Here is a 26087-nt window from a genome sequence, read left to right as displayed (position 1 = left end):
GATCTGATTTAACTACAATGGCTAAAATTTCCTAAGTGAAAACAAATATAATAAAATTCATTTTAAAAAATCAGCCCCAGTTTACCCTACGTAGAGTGAATTAAGAAAATGTCTTTCTGACAAGACATATCAAAATTTATTTCAGTAGTTTAATTGAAAAATTTCCCCCTTATATTGTAATAACAAGTCAAATAAGATTAAAATCGGTAAAGCCGTTCTTAATTTATCAGTGGTGTAACCAAACTCTTCAATGACTGTTAGGAGGTAAGACGTTCGCCGAGTCAGCTAGTTCATGATAAATGAAAAATTCTGAAGCTGGGCAGTGGATTTCTCATTCAACATGAACGCTTAACTACCCAATAGGTGCAACACCCAAACAAAAATGGTCATTGCTATGACTAATTATCTGCCACAAAACTAGTGTAGTGATACAAATCCAAAAAATTAGTTTAGTGATACGAAAGTGTTTCACAACAATAGACTCATAATGTGGAACAAACTAAGCAGTACTAACCTATACACACGTCTACTTTTCCCTTTATTGCTGCTTCATGGAGGGGGGTAAATATCCAGTTGTCCTTAGTGTTGGGGTCTGCACCAGCTCGCAGAAGCAGACGAACAACATCTGCATGTCCAAAAGAGCACGCATTATGCAACGGATGTAATCCTCCGTCATCCCTTGCCTGAATAGAAGCTCCAGCACCAAGGAGGTACTCGACCACGTCCCTTCGACCGTACCCTGCAATTTAATTCTTTTTACTCATCGGTATCAGTCTCCCGCACATTCACCCAGCTTGGAAAGGATGAAAAGTGCCTAAATTGATAACTCTCGCTACAGACACTTTGTTACAGCTGATGGCTGGGTTTAACGCCGACCTAATCACCAATAAACTAACATGAAAGTTCAAAAGGGACAATAAATATTGGTAATACACGAGTTAATCGACTTAAACACAAAGAGAGGTTTTCTACAAGATAACTTTGCACGGAAATAAGTAACAAAGTTGAAACAATTCTATTTCCACTGCAACCTGATCAAGTCAAGGTCAGAGGAGATGGTATTGCTGGGTTATTTATAAGTAAAGTAATTCATTCAAGACCAATTAATGAGGACAAGAAGCATAATTAGAAATATCAACAAAAAAGAAAACTGTACCAGCAGCAAAATGCAACGGAGTGGACTTCCTGCCTGCAGTATCTCTTGCGTTGACACTTTGGGGAGTAACTAGTTTTTTCACACGCGCTATATCACCAGTTTTGCAAGCTTCAAAAAGTTCTCTAAGGGGATCACTGGCCGTGTTAGGCTGAGGATCCATCGTGGTCAATATTGCCGACCGACGACTCGCCATCTTATCATCCTGTTAGTCTCATTAAATGCGAGAATTCACGAGATTTGGCCGCCATTACGTATTTTGACTCTGGCATCAGCTGATTGTAAATATTTACCATTTTTTCTGTATTTCGTTCCTTTCCGACTGTTCCGGTCTCCGTTCAGTTGTCAAATAGTTGAAATTTGTATTTTTAGCAATAATGATACCCTCCCATTTCACCTTCAGCTATCCAGTAACTGCTAAAATGGTTTTGTTTTCGCATTTATGTGAGTATAAAATACTCATTATATTTGGTTCATTCCCATTATATGAAAGCATCCTCATTACCATGAGAAACTGGGATTTTAGTCGAACCTAACTTCTACGTACTAGTTGAAGGAGAAATAATAAGTTCCATGGCTTTATTTTGAGTTTATTATTGTAGTTGTAAAATTTCACAATAAATATATATATTCATTTTAATACGTACATACAACAGCTGCTCGAGGGACACCTCAGATATAAAATTACTCTTTGAACACCGAGCTATATAAATATCATAAGTTGTAACATTCATAGTGAGATCAAATTCTTACCAAAAACTTCTCAAATACATACATGAACATCAAAATGTTATATGCAACCACTCCGAGTGTACAGGTGTGGACGAATATGAAGAAGTTCGTAATCTACAAAGACATGATGTGTACACAAAATCACGAAAAATACTTCTTAAAAACGTCGGTGACAAAACAGCAAGACATTAAGAACACAAATAATTAGATTTGGACCACACATTTTACTGAATATTACCGTTACTCCATTCGCCCTGAGTTCTATAATTGAAAATTTGGAATTTTAAGGTACAAAACCATTTGGCACACAATATGACACATATTACCATATTTAACACATAAGCGTACATCAACTGATGCCACTTCAATCAAAAATATGCCAGTTAGGTAGTAACTGGGCAACTTTGACTGAAGAATGCCTTGAGATATTATACAGCAACGTTTCACCTCCAGCTAATATTGCACCCCACACCCCAAAAGTTCCATAGTCTATGATGGAATGGTTGCAAGCTGCCATTATGGCCAGATCCCTCCCTGGTCCGAGAGAAGAGCCAGGAGTCCCACTAACGACAAACACATCCCCATTGGATGTGGCTAAATGATGCTGGCACCAACGCGCTTCATCACTTACAACCACAAATGCAACATTTTCATACTTCTTGCGAAAATAGTCCATGGCACGGTGAAAGTACTCGGGTCCAGCAAGATGCATCTGCCGGGTTCTCCATAAGTAATTTCGGTAATCAGTCCGTCGAACATGGATGCCAACAAATGTAATGGATGTTATTGAAGGAAATGTGGGAGCATTATTTCTTCTGCGACCAGCAATGGAGCTTAAAACTTTCCTGCTGGCCTCTTCCAAAGGGCCTCTGAATTTGAATTCTTCTCTTATGTCATACTTGTCAGATAACACCAAATCAGGCATAACCACAAATCTGGGTAAGAGGACACTAGTTTGCAGGGATTCATTAGACTCAAGAAAACTTGAAAGGCTGTATCTATCAACTACAGTGCCCCATCTTATGATGCAATGTGATATCCTTGTCAGAGTGGGAATACTCAAATGAGTGAAAACCTGATCTAGAGCACGACGAAGGCAACGAGGTACGTAAGGTTCTAGCCCTGTACTACGGGCTACGGCCCAAACAGAAGCATACTCCCACATCTGGTTTCCTAAACGTCCTCCTTGGGCTACAGTGACAATACCTTCCTGAGGGCACCTCAACCTCATCTTACGCCGTAGATTTCCGCCTGATGGCCACCTCATTGGCTGCATATTGGAACTGCACAACGATTGCTCATAATCACCTACATATTTGAGGGTTTTTGTGGCTTGACTAGTTTCATACAATGGAAAAATAAATAAGTGTACAAAAAGAATTGTACACACAGCAAATATTAGGGCAGGCATCAATAGATTCTGATTAGGTGTCACCATGCTTAGCAGCTGTACATTCCTTCGCTTTAAGCTAGCTTCAAAAAAGCATTTATTTTTACAAAGCCATTCTGTGAGTTAGTAGGGCTTACATTAGTTGTCACAATTTTACGGTACAATGTCAAGTTGCCGAAGCAACTCTGCAGTTCTGAAACCTTACATGCTCAAAAACTTCATAAGTTACTCAATGCACAAGCTATCAGATCAACCCAAGCTTCATGCAACTCATATTCAGGCAAATGTTTTGTACATTCACTTCACTCATCCTTAAAATATGAAATTGTGTCCATACACAATTATGATCCAAAAAACTGTGTGAAAACACTTTGTACTTTTTACCAATTACTTCAGTAAAACGGCACATATTCGACATGAACATATGCTCCATCTTTACATTCTAAACTACAGCGTGGTTTGCTTGTGCTCAAAGCAGTTCCAATGATGGAATGTTATTGATCTCACAAAAATAATTTAATTCTAAATAATTACAGTGCATTATAAACTGTCTATGAATGAAACCCATTATCATGCAAATATCAGCTTAAATAAATAAGTCGTCGAAGTTTCTACTGGTTTAAATGAACGCTTGGAGTGATGATACCAGCATAGCGTTTAGGGATGTTGCTTGCATAAACAGGATCGGTGCCACTAGCAGCAATCTGGCGTACCTCCATCCCATACGTGATCAATGTTGCCACTAGTTCTACTTTCCACGGATAAATCCATGCCGATGGTTACTTTACGCGAAGCGCTTTAGGAACCCATATGAAAATGATTACCGACCACTACTGTCGAACAAATACGACACTTGTGCAACTACGACATACTACCATTTACTACCAATAACTACAGTCAACTGTTTTTAAGACAACAGCAACGCCAGCAACTGAGCAACACGACGGTTTCTCTGTAAACTACGTTGAGTAATCGAAATCAAAATGCTCACGTTGAGCGCAGTAAAGTGTTAATTTTGGAATTCTGTGTCGCCTGTATTTCAATAAAATTTTAAATTCATACCTAGTACCTACCGTTGTGGATGGTTAAGAGGAACTCAATGATTCAGAAAATGCTGTAATGTAATTAGAATGATTTTTACGGCTGATATCTTCAGTTTTACATAATATCACTTTTGATGTTAATTCTAAGTACTTTGAGCAGCAGAGCATCAGTTCGCTGCTGCCGGGTCATACACCCATCAAAATTCTGGTATCTTTTAAAAATTTAATTTTTCGTGATTTTCTGTTTATATATAAATGCATTCCCTCGTAAGGTTTTCTTATATTGACTGATCGCTAAGTGATTTCCAAATTATTTTATTTCAGGAGCATAGCTAGAAATAACAGCTACAAAATGAATGGAATCATAAAGCGTGTTGATGATATTATAAAATCCGCGGAAGACCAACGCTTATACCGCGGCCTTATTCTTGAAAATGAAATGAAAGTTCTCCTCGTCAGTGACGATAGTACTGATAAATCTGCAGCTTCAATTGATGTTAACATTGGTACGTAAACCATTTTTTATTCTAGAAATACGCCTTGATACAAATTGACTCTGAATACTTGCGATGAAATTTTAAGGCGTACGTGTGAAAGGACACGTACGTTTATACATCATCATCTCAAGTCATAGACAAGAACTACTACAATAAACAATCTTTTATGAGAGTGAGGGATAGGAACCTAACTTTGATCTATTGTGTAAATGCAGCTAATATCGACGCTGTTCCTCAACAAGTTTTTTGTGACAATTGAGATCCCTCCATCCAATAATAATTACTGAGCTCCAGACTGTCATTAGGGTATTTGCTTTTGAGTTGGTACTCCGTAGGAATGAGTGTCATTTCTTGGCCTTCATTTATTTATCTTTCTATGGTAAACACCACCAAAAAACTTGTTAAATACAAAACTTTTAGCAAACATCTAAGTACAATAAATAAAGTTAAAATATGCTTTAATTCTAGCTCATTATATAATGTTATAGTTAATAAGTTTTTCAAGATCAGGATATCCATTTCTGACAAAGCTCTGAACAAAGTGGTATTCAGTGTCCATGTGCTTAAATAAATTACAGTACTTTCACTTATCCTGCGCGTCATTGCTTATGACTGGTTGTCTTGTAACACCTTCACGTCTTTTGTTTCAACATCTTTTGTAGAAACTTTTTGGTGTGGCATTGTAAATAAAGATTAATCTGTTTCTTTGGTTGACAGGGATACTGCATGCAGTAGCATCTGTAGATTGCTTTGGAGTTGTCTATGCTATTGTTACACTATAAACGTCAAGCATATGTTGCCTATTGTTGATTAATATGGTCACTATATGGTAAATCAGCATCTACATGGCCAACAGATGTTTCTTCAATTGATTCCAATCACCATGATTATCCCATTGATGGTATTGACATTCGTAATACCATTAGAGGAATCATAGAAATCAGTAACATCCTTTATATTTAACATATATTGATTATTGGTTCCCATGATGTCAATGAGTTTTTCTGGGAAGCATGCCTTCATTGGACTTATTCAGCTTGCAGACCTCCTCCTTAGTGATCTAGCTGAACACATTTTGTTGAAGTGGAAGAAATACTCACTTTGATTACTAATTTAATGCTCCAATCAGTGCTCAATGATTAATAATTTAATGCTATTGGAGAGGTGAAATATGGTGAATAGCCAAAATAAACTTCCTGCCCTAGTTAACAACTGAGATTTTCATTTAGCTGAGTCAGGGTGCTGTATTAGAGTGCTCCAAAAACTTTATATGAGGAGCTTTAAAGCTGATTCATTAGCTGAACATTGAGAAATAGAGTAAGCAGTGAATATGTATTTTGAGTTGCTTACTGAACACAGTGAGGATGATTGGGGCACTAATCATCCAATTGATGGAAAATGGAGCCACAAAATTCACTAACTCTTGGTTAACTATGTGGTATTCCATTATTTCCTGGATATAGACAGTTACTTATACCACTTATTTAAATAAGTGGTATAAGTAACTGTCTATATCCAGGAAAAAATGGAGCCACAACCAGCTTATTGATGTTTTTTGATGGTCCATTTCCAGGAAGACTGATATCTTGGTGATCCTGGATGTGGTGTTATTATTCACAAGAGTACCTATAGTTAACCCCGTGGCTATGCTAGGGAAAAAAATTTGAGCCAGAAACAGTGGACTCTTTCACCACCCACTTCTTTTACATTGGGTACTCCTAGAAACAAACAGATGGATTGGCAGTGGGATCACTGCTTTGACCAATGATGGGTTAATTTTTCATGGAGGACTTTGAGGAAAAGACCCTCAACTTGGCTCCAACATATATCCCTTGTACTCCAATGCATTGATTACACCTTCATCATTCTGCCTCCCCCGGGGATGGACAACCTGAGTTAATTTGTTGAGCTCATAAACAACCGTCTTTCATTTATATGCTTTACTCTGGAGATGAGAATTAATGGAGTGCTATCTTTCGAAATCATGCTAACCTTATGACCTTTTTGTCATAAGGGAGATGAAACCCTGGGACACAAGGTAAATTGGAAGTCCATCCAAGGTATATAGGACCTATATCTCAATCGGAGGAATCATCACCATTCATATCAAAAGAATGTAATCTTTTCATTTCTGAGTCAAGAGGAAATATCTATCATATTAGGAAAATCTCTCGGGAGAATTGGAACTCATTCAAGAAAAGTTTTAGAAAAAACAGTACAAACAGCTGCTCCTTGATGTATGTGTGACTGAAAATCCACCAGATAAGGAATGGCTGCTGATTTCCAAGGATCGTAGGCAGGATTCTTGGAAACCAGAAGGTCCAAACAATTCATTCGCCTTTCTCTTAAAAAAAACAGAAACATGTTACTTCAGGCAAAAGATTCAATTGTCTCAAGACTAGGAGAATACTACATTCCATGGAAATGTGGCTAGATGTATATATTGTTGAGATACGTGCAGACTTGGCAACGCAGCATTTGTTTACTCCAGCATATTTTCTTAATGTCCATCTATAATTTATACTATGTATCAATCAAGTGTTATAGGATCATAGAAAAATTACTAATAAATTAAGATGTGTTTCTATTAGGGATGGGAAAAATCGATTTTTTTCAAATCCATCTGGCCCCATGAAAAAAAGTTGTGAGACTGATCCAAAATAAGGCCTGAAAATTTTGAGACCTCTAGGTGAACCACATGACCCTCGCTCAAATGCAATTTCGGGGGAAAGGCTCACAATTAAAAAAATGCAATATTTTATGGTCTCTGAGGTATTGGTTCTTTTGGACAGAAATACTGATTTACTATTGTTGGAATCAAAGCAATCATGTCTCACATCTGGTTTTGAAAAGGTATGAAGGTAAGGAAGCATCACAATTTTTTGGAGAAGTAAGCCACTGCTTATCCACAGTCATTTGAATTTTCAGTCTGTGAACAGAATTAAACTTCTTGGGGAGAAGAGGTTGATAAATATGTGCTTAAAATGTATGCTGTGAGATTATTTTGATATTTCTTCATTTGTAGGGCATATGAGTGATCCTCGGGAACTACCTGGATTAGCACATTTTTGTGAGCACATGCTGTTTTTAGGAACTGAAAAATATCCATCAGAAAATGAATATAGCAAGTTCTTGTCAGAGCATGGTGGGAACTCCAATGCTTGCACATCTTCTGATCATACTACATATTATTTTGATGTAGTTCCTGAACATCTCGATGGTGCTTTGGACCGGTAAGAAATTATATGTGCATTTGGAATTGTACTTGATTGTAATTAAATGATTTTTTTGAAGTTAAGTAAACTCCCGATTATCAGTGAACAGATTATCCATATTGCAAATTATGCATTCATGAGTTTCACCCTCTTTCGATGTTTTCTGCGATCGTTATAAAAAACAAAATCAGACTCAAAAGCATCAGGATTATTGCATTTTAATGCAATGCTAATCTGGGTTATTATTTCCATTTGAGTTCCCTTTGTGAAAGTGAATTATTTCATTTACTTTATGACAAGGAATGTTTCCAGGGTACTTAGACATCTGCTTTAGAATAGCAGATGATGAGTGGCAGGAAAAAGCTCTTGATTAATTTTAGAAGATTTTTTTCAATGGTTAACTTATCGTAAGTTAAGAAAAATTTTATTTACTACCTTTAAATGTATATTTCATATAGAAAATGTGCAATTATTGCTGTGGCGTTGAATACAGCCCAAGGGAAGTGGAGATTTTGTCACGCTCAAGCATGTTTACGTCACGACCAGTCAAGGTCAGACTGGGGAGGAAGGGAATAGTAGAAGTGAAGGCAGTGGGGGAAGTGGAGGCAAAGACGAAGGAAGTATAGATTGCACAAGTCATAGGCATGTGCTCGCCTACATAGACAGTTAGCTGCAGTATATGGAGCAGTGGGAATGCAAATACAATCATTTTGTTGTTGCATTTTTAATATTATTAAAGGCCAAATATATATATAATTAATGTATTATTAAAGGCAGAATAGAGCTGTTTTCAGGTTGATGAATATATACATTATTTTTAATGTTTTTTTACATTGTTGTATTTTCAGTTTAGCTTCATACATTCCAATATGTATTTCATAGATCAAATTTCTTTTAATTTTTGTTTCCTAAACTTGTTTCTCCCTTCATTTCAGATTTTCCCAATTTTTTCTGGCACCATTATTCACTGAAAGTGCCACTGATAGAGAAGTAAATGCTGTTAATTCAGAATTTGAAAAAAATCTCCCAAATGACTCTTGGAGGATTGACCAGTTAGAAAAATCAACATCCAAAGAAAATCATGATTTCAACAAATTTGGAATAGGTTTGTATTTCAAAGTCTGAGAGAGAAAAAAATTCTATTATTTTAAATATTAAGGAGAATTTATGATAAAACTGTGATTGTCCTGGGTATGACTAAGATATGAATAATTTGTTATTTTTATCAGGAAACAAGCAAACTTTGGATATAATTCCCAAGGCTAAAGGTATTAATGTCCGTGATGAGCTTTTAAAGTTTCATAAGAAATGGTACTCATCCAATATTATGACTTTAGCTGTGTTAGGAAAAGGTAAGTTTGGAGTATGAGTTTTCTGAAGTGCTCTTATTTGCCTTCTGAAGTGCTCTTATTATTAAGTATTTAATTAAATCAACAATGGGTTGTCTGTTACAGAAAGTCTAGATGAACTAGAAAGGATGGTGGTGCCTCTGTTTTCAAAAGTGGAAAACAAGAATGTTGTCTCTCGGTCATGGACAGAGCACCCCCTGGGGCCAGAGCAACTGAAAATGAAAGGATATGTGGTTCCTGTCAAAGATTATAGGCACTTAAATATTTCATTTCCCATACCAGACCTTCATGAGCATTATAAGTCAGGGGTAAGTCAAATTTCATTTATGTGTTGGAAAAAGTCCCTATAATTGCACAAAGGCTTTCTAAATAAATGAAATATTTAGTAATTTAAATCTTTTGCTTTGTATTGATCAGTAGTAGTTCTGCACATCAATTATCTCCTAACTAGTCTTATTTTTACCCAGATGTGTTAACAGTGCCATCTGTAGTATTTTTTTTTAAATGGCATTATAGAGGTATAAGAAAGGCACATAACCAATATATTTATCATTTTGGTCTGAAGGTTGTTACAGTTTTTAGTGCTCACTTTATATGGGCACATTTTTTCAAGGTTACACTACCGAGATTAATATGCTTTAAGAATAGTAAAAACTTTTGCCGGTTTTGGTGGCGGCAGGGCTAAGTCCTCACCTGCCAAACCAAAGGTTGTGGTTTCGAGTCATGTATGGTCAATTGCTCCTGTCCAGGGCTTGGGTGTTTGTGATAGTATATCATTCTTGATTGTCAAAAATCTCCTTATGTGAAGGCCATAAATGTGCTGTTCTTGGGGATATGAAAATAAATATACAGCAGACTCCCGATTATCTAGCTGCGGTTTATGCGGGTTGCGGATTATCCGTGCATGAGTTCTGCATCTTTATAAAAAAATTAAAACCGGACGCAAGAGCACCAAGATATTTGAATTTTTTAAATAAAATGCCACACTGGGCTAATTATTTATATTAGAATCCCCTTCTCATAGGGGAATTATTTTATCTACTTGCTGACAAGGAATGTTTCAAGTTTACTTGGAGGTCGGCTCTTGCATTATAGACGAAGATCAGTGGCGGGAAAAAACTCTAGATTGATTTTAGAAGATTTTTCAATGGTTAATCATTGGTAAATTCAGAGAAATGTTACTTAAGATCTCTAATTGTATATTTCATACTGCAAATGTGCAATTATTGCTGTGGCATGGTATGTAGTTGAATTAGGTGTAAGGGAACTGGAGGTTTCGTCGCACTAGGGCATGTTTACGCTGTTACCAGTCAAGGCCAAACTGGAGGGGAATGGAATAGTAGCAGTGAAAGCAGCGGGGAAGTGGAAGTGGAGATAGCATGAGTCATAGCCAGGCACCCGCCTGCGTAGACAATTTGCCTTAAGTCCTGATTTCCTATTATCGCTACTGAGCGATGGCGTAATTGCGTGCCTGTTGCCTTCATGGGAGTTCTGGACTCCTCTTTTCCAAGCATTGCGGTGTGGTATTGGGCTCAGTGATTACGGATTCGCCTCCCGCAGCAGTTGCATCTCATGTGAGACGCGACTCGGTATGGTGCCTGTCAGTGCAGGGTCCGGCGTCACGCAGTGGTTTCGAAGTGTTCATGCAAACCACTTCTCTGAATCTGTGATCAAGCAGCCACAGGTGTGTGGTTTTCGGAAACCAGGTATTACAAGTAGCAGTAGGAATACGAGTACAATCACATTATCATCGTGAAAAAGATCGCAGTCAGGAAGAGAAAACTCTTTACGATTTTGGAAAGCAATCTAAAATAATAGACGATGTGCATAAGTAATAATAGATTGTTTGATTTACATAAATTATGAATATTACAAGAATTAAAAGTAAACTTTGGATTATCCATGCTTTCCAATTATTCGTGTCACCTTTCCCCATCATTTGCCCGGATAATCAGGAGTGTATTCTATATGTATGTATTCAAGCTATCTTTCCATGTGATGAAAACTATATTTTGTACATATTTATCCCTACCCCCATTATTGCCTCAACATAGCAATGTACAACAGCAACAATGAACTTAGAAAAGGAAATTTCATGTTAGCTCATTACTATATTTCTTGCCTTAACCCATTAGTGCATGGCGTCCGATATATCGGACGTTTACATGTCTCACATAAACGCTTCTCGAGTCATTAAATTCAATGAGTCAACTAAAATATTAGCAGGGGGTGAAGACAGACATCCATTTGAACTTAATACAGTATTAAAATGCGGCACAAGTCAACTGGAGCACATAAAAAAATAAAATACACCCGTCCGATGCATCGGACGCTATGCACTAATGGGTTAAATTCTTATTTTCTCACATTTTACATTAAAATATATTGAAAGCACTTGGCTATGTTAACATCATAATCAACAATATGGAAGCTCCTCATTCAGAAGAGAACTGGAACTATGCTTCTTAAATTTTAATGCTGATTTAAAATGTATGACATTGTCAGCTGAAAAAAAGATGAGTTGTGCAGATTGTTTTTTGCATTTATAATTTTTCTTCTGAGAAAATTCCTCTGTGGGATGAAGAAGTTAAATGAAGGCCAGTCGTCATACTCTCCTAAGGTAGTCTTTCAGCATGAAAATCTTCTGTTATCAAATGCAGATCTCTTCATTAAATGGTAAATGATGTGGTATAAAGTTTATACCAATTGATTGAAAAATTATGTGCAAAAATATACATCAGAATCATGGCAGATTGTCTGGCACGATTGATGCATATTTTGCTGGTTCCTCTGTAAGATTTCCTTTTCTTCTCAAAATCTTAAAGACATTTTAAGTTATGTGCCAGTCAGTGGCAGAGTTGTGTACATGGGGCAGGCAGGCATGGGGTCTGCTGGGCTAAAGCCAAACTTTGAGCGCCAAGAAAGGTCACTTCTTGTCAGATTTTATTTGTGGCCATTGACTTGGCAGTTATGAGATTCAATGGAGCCTCTAGTAAGTGCTCTGAAGTGCAAAAAATTCATCAAAGAAATGGCATGAAACATACTGTGACGGAACACGCATGGTACTGCAATCATATCGAGTAACAAAATTTCTATCAGAAATTCCCATCACACTCACCTTCTTAGTGGATTAATGCCCTGACGGGATTACCTCCTTGCCATTCCCAGAGGGATTTTGGACCCTAGATTTCAATATAAATTACAAAAAGGGCGCCACTAACGCCAAATTGAACCCCTGAAGCCAGCTCATCAGTCGATAGAGCGAGAACGGAACACATCAACGGAACAAGGGCATTAGATACGATCCCGATACGTTAACGACGACCAGATTTGAGTCCGAGCGTCGAACAAGTCGAACAGGCAATGGTGGCAAGGCAAATATGTTGGCAATCATCGATAAAAAAATTACAGGCTCCTCATTCAGGACAATATGAAAAGTCTTTAGATGATAGAACGGGAGAATTGTGATATAAAATAGAGGCAAATATGACTTTCTCATTAAAATAAAAGAATTAAACACGTAACGGAGACTCGTTCGTGTGTGAGAGATGCACTCGGAAGGATTCAGTCAGAGATGAGGGGAAGCAAACACTGATCAGGACGATCTCCGGAACTTGGGAAATTCGTGAGTACTTAATTATGCGGTTCCTTACTGGATCCTTGCTCCTGTCACAGTTCATAGTACTCATTGACGTTGCACGGGAGCTGCATTGTCTCCATTCTGCATCCAGGAGTGTATTCCTCCCACTGTGGATGATTCAGCAGTCAACCCCATAATGGCTGTGGCCGGCTCAGCTAGTAGCGGCTCCCCCTTCCACTCTCTTGTTCTTCCGTCCTTATCTCTCTACGCCAGCCTCTCTCTGAGTCACACAACTCGTATGCAAGTTCGCCTACAAACTCATCTGCCCTTCATCTGCTCCATTCACACATTTCTGCCCCTCTTTATACCCCACCAAAAAAAACATGTCATTGACGAAATGCACTGTGGTTCGTAGATGACCACCAAAATAGCACCAAGTACCCACTCAACTTGAACGCCGCACGGATTGTGACCAGCGAAAAACAAACGTGTCAGAGAGGGATATAATGACCCTAACGTTACCATACCAATATCATGATAAAGCCATTATTTTCTCATGGGTAGAAGCAAGTCTTGAAAGATTGATAAGTGAAATTATGTGGTAGATAGTTGGGTGATCCTGATGTGAATATGGGTCAGTGGGAGTGATTTTTGTTTTGTGGAATGCTTGTTTTTTGTGCTATAGCAAGTTAAGAACTCCTCAAAAATTTATCTGGAGTACTCCAGGATTGTTTAAAAAATGTTTCTTGTAAATGCTACTATAATCAGCCATTTTTTGCTTGTAAATTAAAATTTTGAGGCTTGGTAATCTTAATAAACAAATGGTCTTTAATGAATACATATTGAAATCAGGTAGTGGAGTAACAATTAAATTTCATGTTTTTAAAGGCAGGAAAATATTTTCCCTAATATTCTTTAACCCTCTTATATCCTCTCTCATGATGTTGGTGACTACAAAAAAGAAATAATTTGTTGACTATTTAATTGCAAATGTTTTATTTTTCATAATCACCCATCATTGTGATAAAATACCTGATCTTCTTATCTTCTTGTGTTTCAGCCTGGGCACTATCTTAGCCATCTTTTTGGACATGAAGGGCCTGGCAGCCTGCTGTCTGCTCTGCGTGCTCTAGGGTGGTGTAGCAGTCTTATTGGTGGAACCCGCATAGCTGCACGGGGATTTGGTTTCTTTGGTATTAATGTTGACCTCACTGAAGAAGGCATCGAGCATATTGATGACATAGTGAAGTTAGTTTTTCAGGTTAGTTCCTTGCTCGAGTGCTTTAAAAAGTGCAAGTATTATTCTTGACTGGGCCTCTATCTGCTGTACAGGTTGAGGAAGAGGTTTCCCGGCTAAGTCAGGGTTAAGTGAGGTGACTCAGTCAAAGAAAGAAGTTTATTAACGGATGGGAAAACAGAAGTTGTGTTCATGTAACTTAAAATTGTAATTAAGGAATTACTCAACTTGACCACCTTTTCAAAACTCCAGTCGAGTCAAAGCAGGTGGTTGGTGGAAGAACAGCACATAACTTGATAGTAGGATATTTTTATGTCATCGTATGTCTATGTAGTAGTAGTAGATTTGAGATAAAGGGTGCGTCGACGGCAAGGTCATTTTGCACCACTACTCAATCGTTTGATTCAAGACTCATTATAAATGGATCTTTACTACGCAATTTTTAACATAAAATAGAGGGAAGCTTTTAAATTTTGTTGAAAAGACCTATTTCCTTGAGAAACAAAATTGTACTACTTAGATTGGTGGGGTGGTCTCCTAGAATAGATTCTAGGTCCCCATCCAGATTGAACCGTGTCCGCGTATGTCTATGGCTGGTAACACTTTTGGCTGGACAATTTAAAAAATTGCAAATGTGCCCCATGAAATGCATTGCAATCTGTCATACCAATATTTGTCCGATATTCGTGATTAGATCAATTTATTTCGAGAGACATTTGTTCAATTGCACTGACTGTAATAATGTTCAGTTAATTTGTTGGTACATCCTCAGCTGGCTGAGAATAAGTCCAGTTCTTAATGAAGAAGACAAGGGCTCTCAGAAAAGAGCTGAGCTCCAGATACCAGCTCACCAATTTAGGCTGCTGTTTTGATGATGCAATGTGTCTAACACTTACTTAACTGTGTTGCAGTTTATTTTAAGCATGAGCAATCACTGGAATACTTAAAAGATTATTTCATGTTACAAGCAGTAAGAACTGATTTTGCCATCATAAATTATACTGATGAAGTAAAGTGGATGAGCAAAAATAGCTTACAGTGAAAAAGCCCTTCTCTTTCTGTATTCTGCCCCTATGTATACTCTTATGTCTATTCCTGAAAATTTCACCACATCGTGCTTTGTCGTAGACTCTGCCGGGATGATAATACTGGGGCATGTGATTCAGCTGGCTACTTTATCTTCACCACATTCCTCATTTTGCTCTTTATGTTGAAATTGGATACTTTTTGAGTTATAATATATTTTTTGTTCTTGAGTTAATTTCTATGGTATCTGTAGAGGGCAGCTATTCAGGGTGTTCTCAGACCGAGAATGCATTGGGAGATCCCTCTGACCCCTGTCTAACCCATCTCACTTGAGGTTGCCCATTGCTTGCCCTGTATTCACCCAGTCTTTAACCAGAAGCAGCAAAATTTACTACACAGTCCCCTCAGAGATGTGCTTTGTTGCACATTCCCAGTTCAGTTCTTGCAGAGGAGCTATGGGAGGGGCGGGGTACTGTTTCTCCCTAAATTTCTCTCTGTGGTGAATGAGCATATTCTTCCTGTGTACAGTAACATCATGGTGAAAAGTTTACCATTTAATCACTGTCACTTTTAATTTGGGATACAGAAAACTTTACCATTAGTAAATTGTTCATTGAAAGGATATTTTGAAAGGAATGACAGCAGTGATTTATACGTCTAAGAGTCAGCAAAACCAGGAAGAAGGTGGTCTGCTCACTCAATATTAAAAAAGACACGGATGAAGATGCCTTTATGAAGATGTTTTACGAAGGGGGTTCTAATGGAAATAATAAGCCTAGTGTAGCCTACCATTAAAATGCCCTAATTCTGGTGCTTTTTCATCCGATTTTATATTTTATAAAGATCGTGGAAAACACTGAAGGAGAGTCGGATAAGCCGTAGCCAAATAATCGGGAGTCTGCTATACTTAGATATTTTTCTAGAGATGTGCGAATAGTATCCGCGAATACTCGAATACCTCGAATACTAGAAAGTATTCGATATTCGAGGTTTCAAATAGTTATGCAAAAAGTAACGCCTCGAATACCTCGAATACTTTGAATTTCGCGTCATACACTGTCGCACGCACGTCGTTGGTAGTTGACTCGGAAAAAGGTAGAGAACTGTAGTCATTTAGTGCTCGCAGCGCCGTTTTACGCAAGTTGACGAATTACATCAAATTCGTGGATTTTAGCGGTGAAAAGAGTTCCACGAGGGGAACCGAAAATGGTCGGGTGAAAAAATCCGAAAATCCCCGATTCCCCCCACCAGGAGAACCTCAGTGCCGTGGGATAGCAACAGATAGCAACCTTAGGGCATTTCCCACGATCCGCTATCCCCCTCCATTCAGCACTCGCCTCACCCACTCTGACGCTTTCCTCTTCTCCGAAATCAAACAAAAGGTCCCAGCTCGTGCAGGGATCGCATTACGAAGACCCCTGCTTCGAAAAAATATCGAGTTACACTAGAACAATAAAAACGTGTTTCACGCCCTCCCCCATTTTCTCACCCACTGACCTTTTTCTGGCTACCTGCTTCGAAGTTCCCCATTTCTGGAGGTCAACTGCTGTGTGAGTACCGTGGGATACTTACATTAGCGCATTTCCCAAGATCCGGTATCCCTCTCCATTCAACACTAGCCCCCCCTCTGAGGCTTTCCTCTTCTTCGAAATAAAAAAAAGGTCACAGCTCGCGCAGGGATCATATTACGAAGACCTTAGCTTCGAAAAAATACCAAGTTACACGAGAACAATAGAAACGTGTTTCGGGCCCACCCTTTTCTCCCCCACTGACCTTTTTTTTCCTACAAGCTTCGAAGTTCCCCATTTCTGTGGAGGTCAACCGCTGCATGAGTCATCTATTAGCACAAAAGGGGTCTAAGAATGACTTTCGTCAATTGATGTTAAACCTTTATCGAATAGAAATATTAGTAATGTGTGTGTAATTTCAAAAAGAATAAGACCAAACACGACGTATTTCTGAGTTTATTTAAGCATTTTACGCAGAGAAATAAATGTCAAAATACGACGGAGACTTAGCATTCTGGCGAAACTCGATATGAGCAGCAGAGCTTCTCGGAAGTTGATGCGGTATTTTTTTCCGAAAACATATATGAAGTTGCAATTTATGAGTGGTGCTATAAATCTTTATTGTTACAGTCCCAGACAAAGGGATATTTTCTCAGCATATTTCGTTTCTCCCTGATAGCAATTCCAATTCATCTTCTTATCTCGTGAGAACTCCCTAAGATGGACTGTAAATAATTGAAGAAAATCCGGTGGAAAAGAGCTTGTATTTTACAAAATGCCTCAGATTGTCAGCTAGCACTTGGCAGCAGGAGTGGGGGTAAAGCGATGTTAGTTGAATTAATTATATGCCCAATTGTTTCCATAAAATTAAAATATTCAATAATCAGCTAAATTTCTGTTTGAATCATTTAAAGGAAATCAAAATTACTCCCCATAATATTGTGTTGCCTGCTGCATAGGCAACCGAGTCAAACACTCCAGCATTCATCATTTAGTATTCGAGGTATTCGAAATTCGAGTTATTCGAATATTCGAGGAATGATTTAATATTGGAATTCGAAATTCGAATTTCGAGAAATCTGATATTCGACCCATCTCTAATTTTTTCTTTTTAAAGGGGAGTAGTTTTACTCCCGTATTTGATGAATTTGACATCAGTGTCAAGGCTATATGCCAGGTGATCTATTCTTTAGTCACAAAAATAGTACAATTTTTTTCTGGAACACAATTCAAATTGACTTTGGATAGAATAAAAATCAGTTTTCCTACGAATTCCTCAAAAGAAATTATAATCATTCCATATAGCTTTGATTGTAGTTTATTATAAGGATGTTGCAAGTTGATGAGAGTATTTTAGCAGTGAAAAGTCTCTCAGCTTTTAAGATTACAGATCACGTAAGAAATAAATGCTTGGAGGGAAGTTAAGGAATGAAGATAACTCAAGAAAACATTGATTGTGGATTCTAAATTTCAGAATTCCTTCAAGATCTAGGAAAGTCTGGAAATTCCTGAAGAAGAAATGCAATGATAATCTATTTAAAGATAAAGTTTTAAGCTTTCTTTTGTGAGTTGGGAAGGTCATATTTTTTTAGAAGTGGACTTGGGTATTCATAAACTTTAATTATATCTTACAGTATGTCAACATGTTGAAGAAGGAGGGGCCAAAGGAATGGATTTTTGAGGAATATAGGGACATTGTGGCTATGCACTTCCGCTTCAATGATAAGGAAACTCCTAGAAGCTATGTGTCAAGTTTAGTTCATAGCCTGCAGGTAAATAACCTCTCCACCCTTATCCTTTTTGAAAACTGATTGAGGAGTTCTTAATGTCCTCCTTGTGAAAGTCTCAATCAGGAGTTCCCCTTGTTCGAGTCATGTTAGTGTTTGGCAGCATCCTTTTCTCCCCTCACTCATGTGATGTAGTATTACTTCCCTTTTGGTGTTTTTGTTTTGTAGCAATTTAAATGTTTATGTCTGCAAATTTTGAACCCCATCCCTCAAGAATTATAATAATAATATCCAGATTATGCGGGGGTCCGGATTAGTGAGAACTATATTTATTTTATTTTTTTATTTTTATAATAGCAAATGTTTGTACCTGATTTGCAACTGAGAAGATGCCCATTTTAATATTATTATTATTATTTATTGACAGGAATTTCCTCTTGAAGAAGTGCTGTCAGGAGGGTACCTCATCAGCAGTTGGCGACCAGATCTTATTGAGATGGTCATGGGTTTTATTAATCCGGAGAATATTAGGTAATTGATATAGTTCCCAATTTCGTCAGTATTCAGAATGTTTAATGAAATGTGATTATTTAATTGAAGTTTTAGTGATGAATGCATTGGTAATGTTCATATCAACTTATATGTTCAACCATTTCCTTGCTCGAATCTCACAGTGGGCAGTCAGACTCTTCAATGTGTTGGTTAATGCTAACAGTACCAAGCTTGAGCATAGGAGAGCAATATTGACTGACCTCATACCCAAACATAAATATGGCCTTCGCTGCAGTATTTCACTGCCTATAGAACCCTTAACAGGTTGTGTTATAGTTATCGATGTGATCAACGTAATTCTTAAATCTCTAAATTTCTAAATTTGCTTCGTTTTCTTGTAATCTCTTGTTAGGGCAAATGCCACTTGTGGGTATCTGATAGTGCTGCTAATTATGGCTTTGTGTAAATGTAACCAAATCTGAATATGGATTCAAATGTCGAAAGGCTTTCAAATATGTACCTGAAATCTTGGAAATATACTCTCTCTAAAATTGTCCATGAAATAATTATAAGTAGAAAAGACTTTATTGAAATGCATGTATTTTCATTGATGGAATGATAAATACATTCATGAATGCTTTACAAATATATTAATTTAAAAGTTTAAATTTTATTGGCATTTGCATTAAATTTTCAGTGGTAAAGTTTCATATTTTCATCATGTTTGGAAGAAATTTTTGTGGAAAATTGTTTCTCATGAACTTAAAAAATATAAGCGACTGTTTGAGTAGCATGCTAGGGGATCACAATTTTAAAAATTAATGATTAAAATTCATCTTTAAAGGTGTTGTTAACCAATTGATACAATCATAAATGGCATCCCACCCTATAAGATGCAGTTTAATGTTTTAGGTTAGATTTTATGAAGAATACTTGAATATCTGAGACCACCACTGAGATCAATGAACTGTTGTGCGGGCTGACATAGATTCATCACGTAAAGAAGATATAATTCAATTTATTTTTTTTACTTTTAGAAATATTTACCATCATGGAAACAGTAGAACCCTTTATCTTTGCACTGGCTCAAAACAGAGTTTCGATTGATAATGATAACTAGGACAACCATATTCTTAGCAAATTAGCTTGTGTTTGTAGATGACAAAGTTGGACCCTCAGCCCAGTAGATGCTGGCTGATTTTAGGGCTCATTTTCTAGTTAAAATGTTTGTCTTAAGAGCCAGGAAATACAGTACTTTTTAGAAGCATTGATATTCTCCTGTTAGGGGTTGAAATTCTTTATTAAGTGTTCATTACTTACTTCAATTAGTAGTATTAGTTAATTTTTAGTAAATCTCAACCAGGCAGAATTTTAGCTCACAATTCAGCTACCCTAAGGATAGCTAACGCTCTCTGCATAGCCAAAGTTTCCATTTGTGAGCTAATGGAGATGCATTTGACAATTTTTACTCTTGTTTTCTTGTTTAGTGATCATTCTTCAAATCTTTCTTAGAAAAGCCAGATACATCATCACAAAATATTTTGTAATTATATTATGGAATCTTCACCTTTTTCATTATTGTGTATTTTTAATAAAATTAGGTAAGCATATGGTTTATGTGTCTCCTTAAATCGTAGTTTTGATGAAATTGTGAAAAACGTGTTGTGAAGTATTGCTTCCAAACTTTAATTTCAATTTCTTTTATATACATCAATTCCCAACAGGATTGCTGTGGTTGGAAAAAAATTTGAATCTATAGCTGACCAAGAGGAGAAGTGGTATGGAACTAAGTACAAGCTTGAAAAAATTTCCAATGAAACTATCAAGGTAATTTAAGTTTTAATAATTTGCAGCCTAGCTTCACAACTTTGAAGGAGTTCAATAGCTATGAAGTAAAGGGTCTTCACTGGGAGTTTATGCACTTCATTCATGATTATTCTAGATAATGGCAGGCCTACTGAGGGGGTTGAGGCTATTTCCCAGAGATCAAGGGTCAGTGTGGCATGTGTCTGATGGATTGTTGTGGAGAGTTGGCTGTTTGGAGAGGGCAAATGCTAATGCATTACTTACCTAAGCTTCAGGTCCAGCTTGCTATTTTAGTAGTTATAGCTGAAGCAGAATTTTTATACAAATTGTATTGCTGGGCTAAGGATATCGGGATATCCATTGATCCAGAGGAAAGCCTTCAAATATTTGAATTTTCAGAACCAAGAAATTTATATGAATTATGGATTCATGACTTTCTCTGTTATTGTCTGAAATTTTTATACATAAAACCTCTTTAGAATGAACTTCTAGAGAACATATTTGTAATGATAACATATTTCAAGTTGGTTATTGTGGTGTATATAAATACAGCCGGATCCAGATTTAAGGTTTTCTTATTTAATGTTTTTCTGCATTTAGTGTTTATTTTTTGGGGGTTTACTTTCATTCCCTATGCGAGCAATGTAAAAATTATCCTCATTCAGTGTTTCCGCATTCTGCGTTTCTCTGCATTTAAGGTCATAAAAAATTTTCCTGCACAAAATATTTTTGCCCGATTTAATGTTTATTCATTAAGGTGGATTCAAATAATAGGGTAGTTTCTTTCATCAAAGAAAACGAAAGGCATTGATTGCGATTCGTTACCCGCCAATAGTGTATTCATTATATACAAATTATTTGGTTTCAGAAATCCCAGCTTAGACGATTGTTAATGGTCAATTTTAACCTCATTTCGAAAAAGGCCAGATTGGCGCCCATGCGATGCCACTCCACGTGACGTCAGAAGGACCTAGTTTCTATTCGAGGAGATAGGAGTTTTACATCGTCTGAGATTACCAATGCATGCATGAGGCACAGGGCTCAGGGTCACCTATTAAAACTGCCTAAGGTCGGAAAGTTTCCTTCGTTTGGTAAGGTATTAATAATCCTTATTTAAGTCAAGCACTACTAGCTTGCAGGATACTCGGCTACCTGCTAGCATCCTGCGTCGTGTCAGCGCTCAAAGCCTCGCCAGCTGAAAGCTGAAAATTTTCACTTTTCATTTAATTGCGAAAAATAGATATCGTCATTCAAAAATCTAAAAGCGTGAATTATGTACTCCAGGAGTAACAATCTTTCGATGTAGGCAATAAAAAAATAATAGGAAACCACCCTATTATCAAAATATTTTAATTTCTTCTCAACAACAAGGTAATTCTCATAAATTTTAGATTGAGTTGATTGAATCTACCAGGGAATGCTTCTTCATCAGCATTCTTTCGCAGATGTAGTGCTGGGACGTGCAAGCCCAGTTATTTGTCTACAGGTAATGTTTCGCTCCCCTTCTTATCCAAACACTTCTTGTATCAAATTTGATGTAAAGGAGTTAAGTCATCCTTTAATAACATGTAACGACCTTATCTTTCACATCTTGAACTTTACTTCGATGATTATGTGATGACTGATGACACGAGTTATTTTCTGAGGGCCGCTACTATGATGGTTTTCTAGGAAGGTTTTTCATTGATGGCTTATGCATAGAGGTCTGCGAATTTCGTGACATGCGATATTGCGAATTAACACGAAATAACGTGAAATCGGTATATAAAAACAAAATTTTGCATTTTTTGGTGAATTTGCAAAAAAATCACTGCTAATGAGTCACTATCTATTGAAGCCTGAATCTTCATTGTTTAATGCTGCCGACATTCACTTGCTCTATCTCATTATGATTCCAAGGTTAATCGGCTTGTTTAGTCTCGCACACAATGCATCCACGTAATATTGTGCACTGTAGTGATTTCTCCACTAGAATTTGCTGTTAAATTTATCACAGCCTCTCTCTTCGATTTCCCATGTATCAATCATGAAATATTTAGAATGAGGCGCTTACTCACCTGAAGAATTAGATATTATGAATTAAAAATGTGCTGAAAGAAATTTAATGCGGCCGTGGAAGAGCGGAAATACAAGCTCACATGCCCGGCATGTGTCAATGCCGAGCAGCAATTCCAGTGACTCACCGCGATGCATTAGACAGCGTTATCAGGTAACTTGTTGCAGGAAAACCTTGAGTGTGGGTCTAATGTAACAATTCTGTTGGCTTAAACAATTCTTTGACTGCTGGCTGGGAATGGGCCGCCGTTCACGGCAAGGCCCACAGTGTGGCAGAGAGTTGTCTCGTCTGAAAGCGGCCTGAATTTCACGGCGTTGTGACATGAACAGCGGCCGGTAAAAAGCCGTTTCGTCAGAAAGCGGCCTCAATGTAGCACTGCCTGTATTTCACGCCGTAGACGGCGCACCGCCAGGCCGGATTGAAATGGGCGACCGTCAACTGCACGATTTGATTCCTTTAACACTAGAATGCCGAAGGGTGTCATTTTGACACCCTACGCAAACATTTTTTTTTAAAGCTGGCCTTTAAAGAGTTTTTTAGAATAAAATATGTCATGACTTTTAATCATTTTTAAGGCTTAATAAGACAACAGTGTTAGGGATACTCCCCTCTCTTTTTTCCGTCTTCAAATTCAAATTTACCTTGAATGTCGGAGGGCGTCATTTTGACACCCTGTATATTTTATCATTTCTTCATTCGGTTTAGGTGTTTCGTGGGATGCAGTTTGATTATTACAAGCCAAATTAGTATTTTAGAATAGTATATCACCTTCATGATTGTTTATGTTTTACATAATTTCAATAAATATCAGCTGTTTATCATTTTTTCGAAAATTTATTAGCTCGTGAGGTAAGTATATTCCGCTATATTTGAGAATGATTTTCCTTGATACCAGCCAAATTTTACCGCGACGACACTTATTTGCCGTGAAACATAAGTTTAGTGACGCGCGTAGCAATGCAGGTGGCTTCTGCTGAGCCTTTGTGTTCGGCTGCCTGGCGCGAAGTTTGACAGACTGGCTCGCTGGCACGTCACGACCAGTCGAGACGTGCTTCTCGACGTGCATAGGCAGTTTGGTCTTGATAATGACACTGTATAGACGTGTTACGTATAGACGTGTTACGTATAGACGTGTTACGTTACGTGTACGCCAGAGAAAATTATTCCAATACTAAATGATATTCCTGTCTTTGATGCCATGCATTGCGTGAATGGGCATCTAGCTTTGTTTGGAAACAGCTCTTCGTCTAGGGTTATGTGTGGTCCAGGCTTTGGTTGGGGCATTGTAGTACTTCAGTTATGAAAGATAAACATCTTAGCATGCACACATGATTGAGTATTTGTATCTGCTACGTACGGTATTAGCGATGTGTTCCTCGTGTTTTAGACGAACCTGAATCAGCACTGGCTATCGGACAGAAGATATTTTTGCGTAGTCGTGAGGTTGTGCGCCGACGTGGAAGGGGCGCTGGCCAAGCCTCAAGGAGAAGACGCCTTCTCGTTCAAGATCCTACCTGAGAAGGAGATGGCTATGCTGTGGAACCATAGTCTGGGCCACACATAACCTTTGACAAACAGCTGTTTCTAAACAAAGCTATATGCCCATTCACGCAGTTCATGGCATCAAAGCCTGATAATTATGGGCAAAAATACTGACTTTTAGTGGATAAGGTTAGTAATTATTTGATAAACGGATTTCATTACCTTGGAGAGGACGACTCTCGTGAAGCTGGAGATCGCTTTACAGATCATGCTGTATTGAAACTTATGCGGCCCTACTTGACCAACGGCAGAAATATCACTACTGGCCAATTTCACATTACTTTGCTTGGTTTTGCTCGAAAAAAAAAGGATACAAGCCTTTTGAGTACCATAAATAAGAGAAAGAAGGATATATCCGCTGGAATAAAAGCTTCTCAGGAAGAGTTGTATTCAAATAAATTGCATAAAAATGGTTATGTTACACTTACCGTTTATCAGGGCAAACCGACAAAATGTGTTCTTGGTCTAAGCTCTCTTTGCCCTCATGTTGTCAGGGAAAACTAAGAATTCTCTCGCAACTGAAGCAGAACGGACTAGAAACTGTCACGTAAAGATAGAATACAATATTGGTTTTTGGTTTTTGTAAGCTGTGTAAAAGTCAGTATGTATGGCGAAAACAGTGAGAAAGTGCCAGAAATGTAAAGAATCTGCAATTTAGATAAAGCTTTTTGGAAGTCTGCACAAAAAAGTATTCGATTATTTTGTGTTTTTTACAAAGTGTTTGTTTTCTTTTATACAATTTTGTAGTTAAATAGTCGTAATTGATTTATCATTTTCAAATGTTCATCTTTAAAAGCAAATTTCCACATTCAAAAACGAAAACGAGATGCTAAAAAATATGCCGCAGTCCAACAGAACTGAATTTTTTCCATAATATTTTTTTACAGCAGTGGAAATCCCTTAAAAATCATTATTTTTTAAAAATACATATTACAATGACGATGACGCTTTAACCTTAGCGACTAAGAAAAGAATAAAGTGCAACATAACACGGCTATAAGAACATGGGTGTCAAAATGACACCCTCCCGGCATTCTTGGGGTATACCAATTTCCCGGCATTCTAGTGTTAAAGACATCCATAGACACGTATGGTTATTTGAAAGCACGAAACGCTAGCAGTTGGGGGAAGGGAAGGAACAGAAAGGATAGGAGGAGAGGGGGTTCTCCTTATTAGCGGACAGATCTTCGGATATTTGGCTCTCCACTGAGCTTAATTCCAAAAAAAAATCATTTCGACATTGGCCAAATCTAATATCTAATTCTTCAAATGAGAAAGTGTCTATTTCTAAATGTTTCAGGATTGATAAATGGGAAGTAATTTTTCAAGTTTCTTTCAATCTGATTATTTTTAGTTATGTGTGATTCTTTCATTGCCTATCCTGACGTATTGGCAACAGCTGTAATCAAAACTAAGTGATTTTGTTGTATCTAGCTGCTGTCCTACCTTCCCTCAACACCTGGGTGAGGGGTATCAAAAGAGAGCCCACGACCCTTCAATTCGGCCAATTTTTAAGTTATACAGTACTATGGTTATACTGTAGTTACCCCTCATTGGGTATTTTAAGGAAAAACCAATAAGAAATTGCTTTCCTCCCCATTACTGGGAAGGCAATAGGTAAAGTAAACAGCTGAGAAAAGAAATATCCATAAGGATGAGTATAGGCACTGAAATTTTCATAAGAATTGACAAAATTTACTTGGTTCTTCGAAAATGTGTTTTGGCTTTTTTTTT

At 37.5% G+C, this 26087-nt stretch overlaps 3 protein-coding genes across 3 annotated transcripts in view; 1 reads left to right on the top strand and 2 right to left on the bottom strand.

The window, feature by feature from the left end:
• Positions 1-1393, bottom strand: part of LOC124155535 (poly [ADP-ribose] polymerase tankyrase) — a 50574-nt gene extending 49181 nt beyond the window's left edge. Inside the window, exons 1-2 of the mRNA XM_046529441.1 lie at positions 1157-1393; positions 515-739 (exon numbers count right to left, since the gene is read on the bottom strand). Coding sequence (XP_046385397.1) covers positions 515-739; positions 1157-1349 — 418 coding nt within the window. The 5' untranslated portion in view covers positions 1350-1393. The remainder of the gene's footprint in view (positions 1-514; positions 740-1156) is intronic.
• An 856-nt stretch (positions 1394-2249) lies between these two features.
• LOC124154927 (galactoside alpha-(1,2)-fucosyltransferase 2-like) lies at positions 2250-3161 on the bottom strand. The gene has a single exon (XM_046528702.1). It carries the CDS (start codon positions 3159-3161, stop codon positions 2250-2252), a length of 912 nt encoding a protein of 303 aa, XP_046384658.1.
• Positions 3162-4243: 1082 nt separating this feature from the next.
• Positions 4244-26087, top strand: part of LOC124155538 (insulin-degrading enzyme) — a 54116-nt gene continuing 32272 nt past the window's right edge. Inside the window, 10 exon segments of the mRNA XM_046529442.1 lie at positions 4244-4526; positions 4643-4824; positions 7841-8048; positions 8966-9135; positions 9260-9382; positions 9485-9687; positions 14020-14220; positions 18365-18502; positions 18885-18988; positions 20674-20776. Coding sequence (XP_046385398.1) covers positions 4453-4526; positions 4643-4824; positions 7841-8048; positions 8966-9135; positions 9260-9382; positions 9485-9687; positions 14020-14220; positions 18365-18502; positions 18885-18988; positions 20674-20776 — 1506 coding nt within the window. The 5' untranslated portion in view covers positions 4244-4452.

The sequence above is a fragment of the Ischnura elegans genome, chromosome 3, assembly GCF_921293095.1.
Source record: "Ischnura elegans chromosome 3, ioIscEleg1.1, whole genome shotgun sequence".
Lineage (NCBI taxonomy): Eukaryota > Metazoa > Arthropoda > Insecta > Odonata > Coenagrionidae > Ischnura > Ischnura elegans.
This window is presented reverse-complemented; position numbering and strand designations above follow the sequence as displayed.

Excerpts from the sequence above, each read along its gene's own strand:
- LOC124154927 (XM_046528702.1), bottom strand. The coding sequence starts at position 3,161 with ATGCAGCCAATGAGGTGGCCATCAGGCGGAAATCTACGGCGTAAGATG.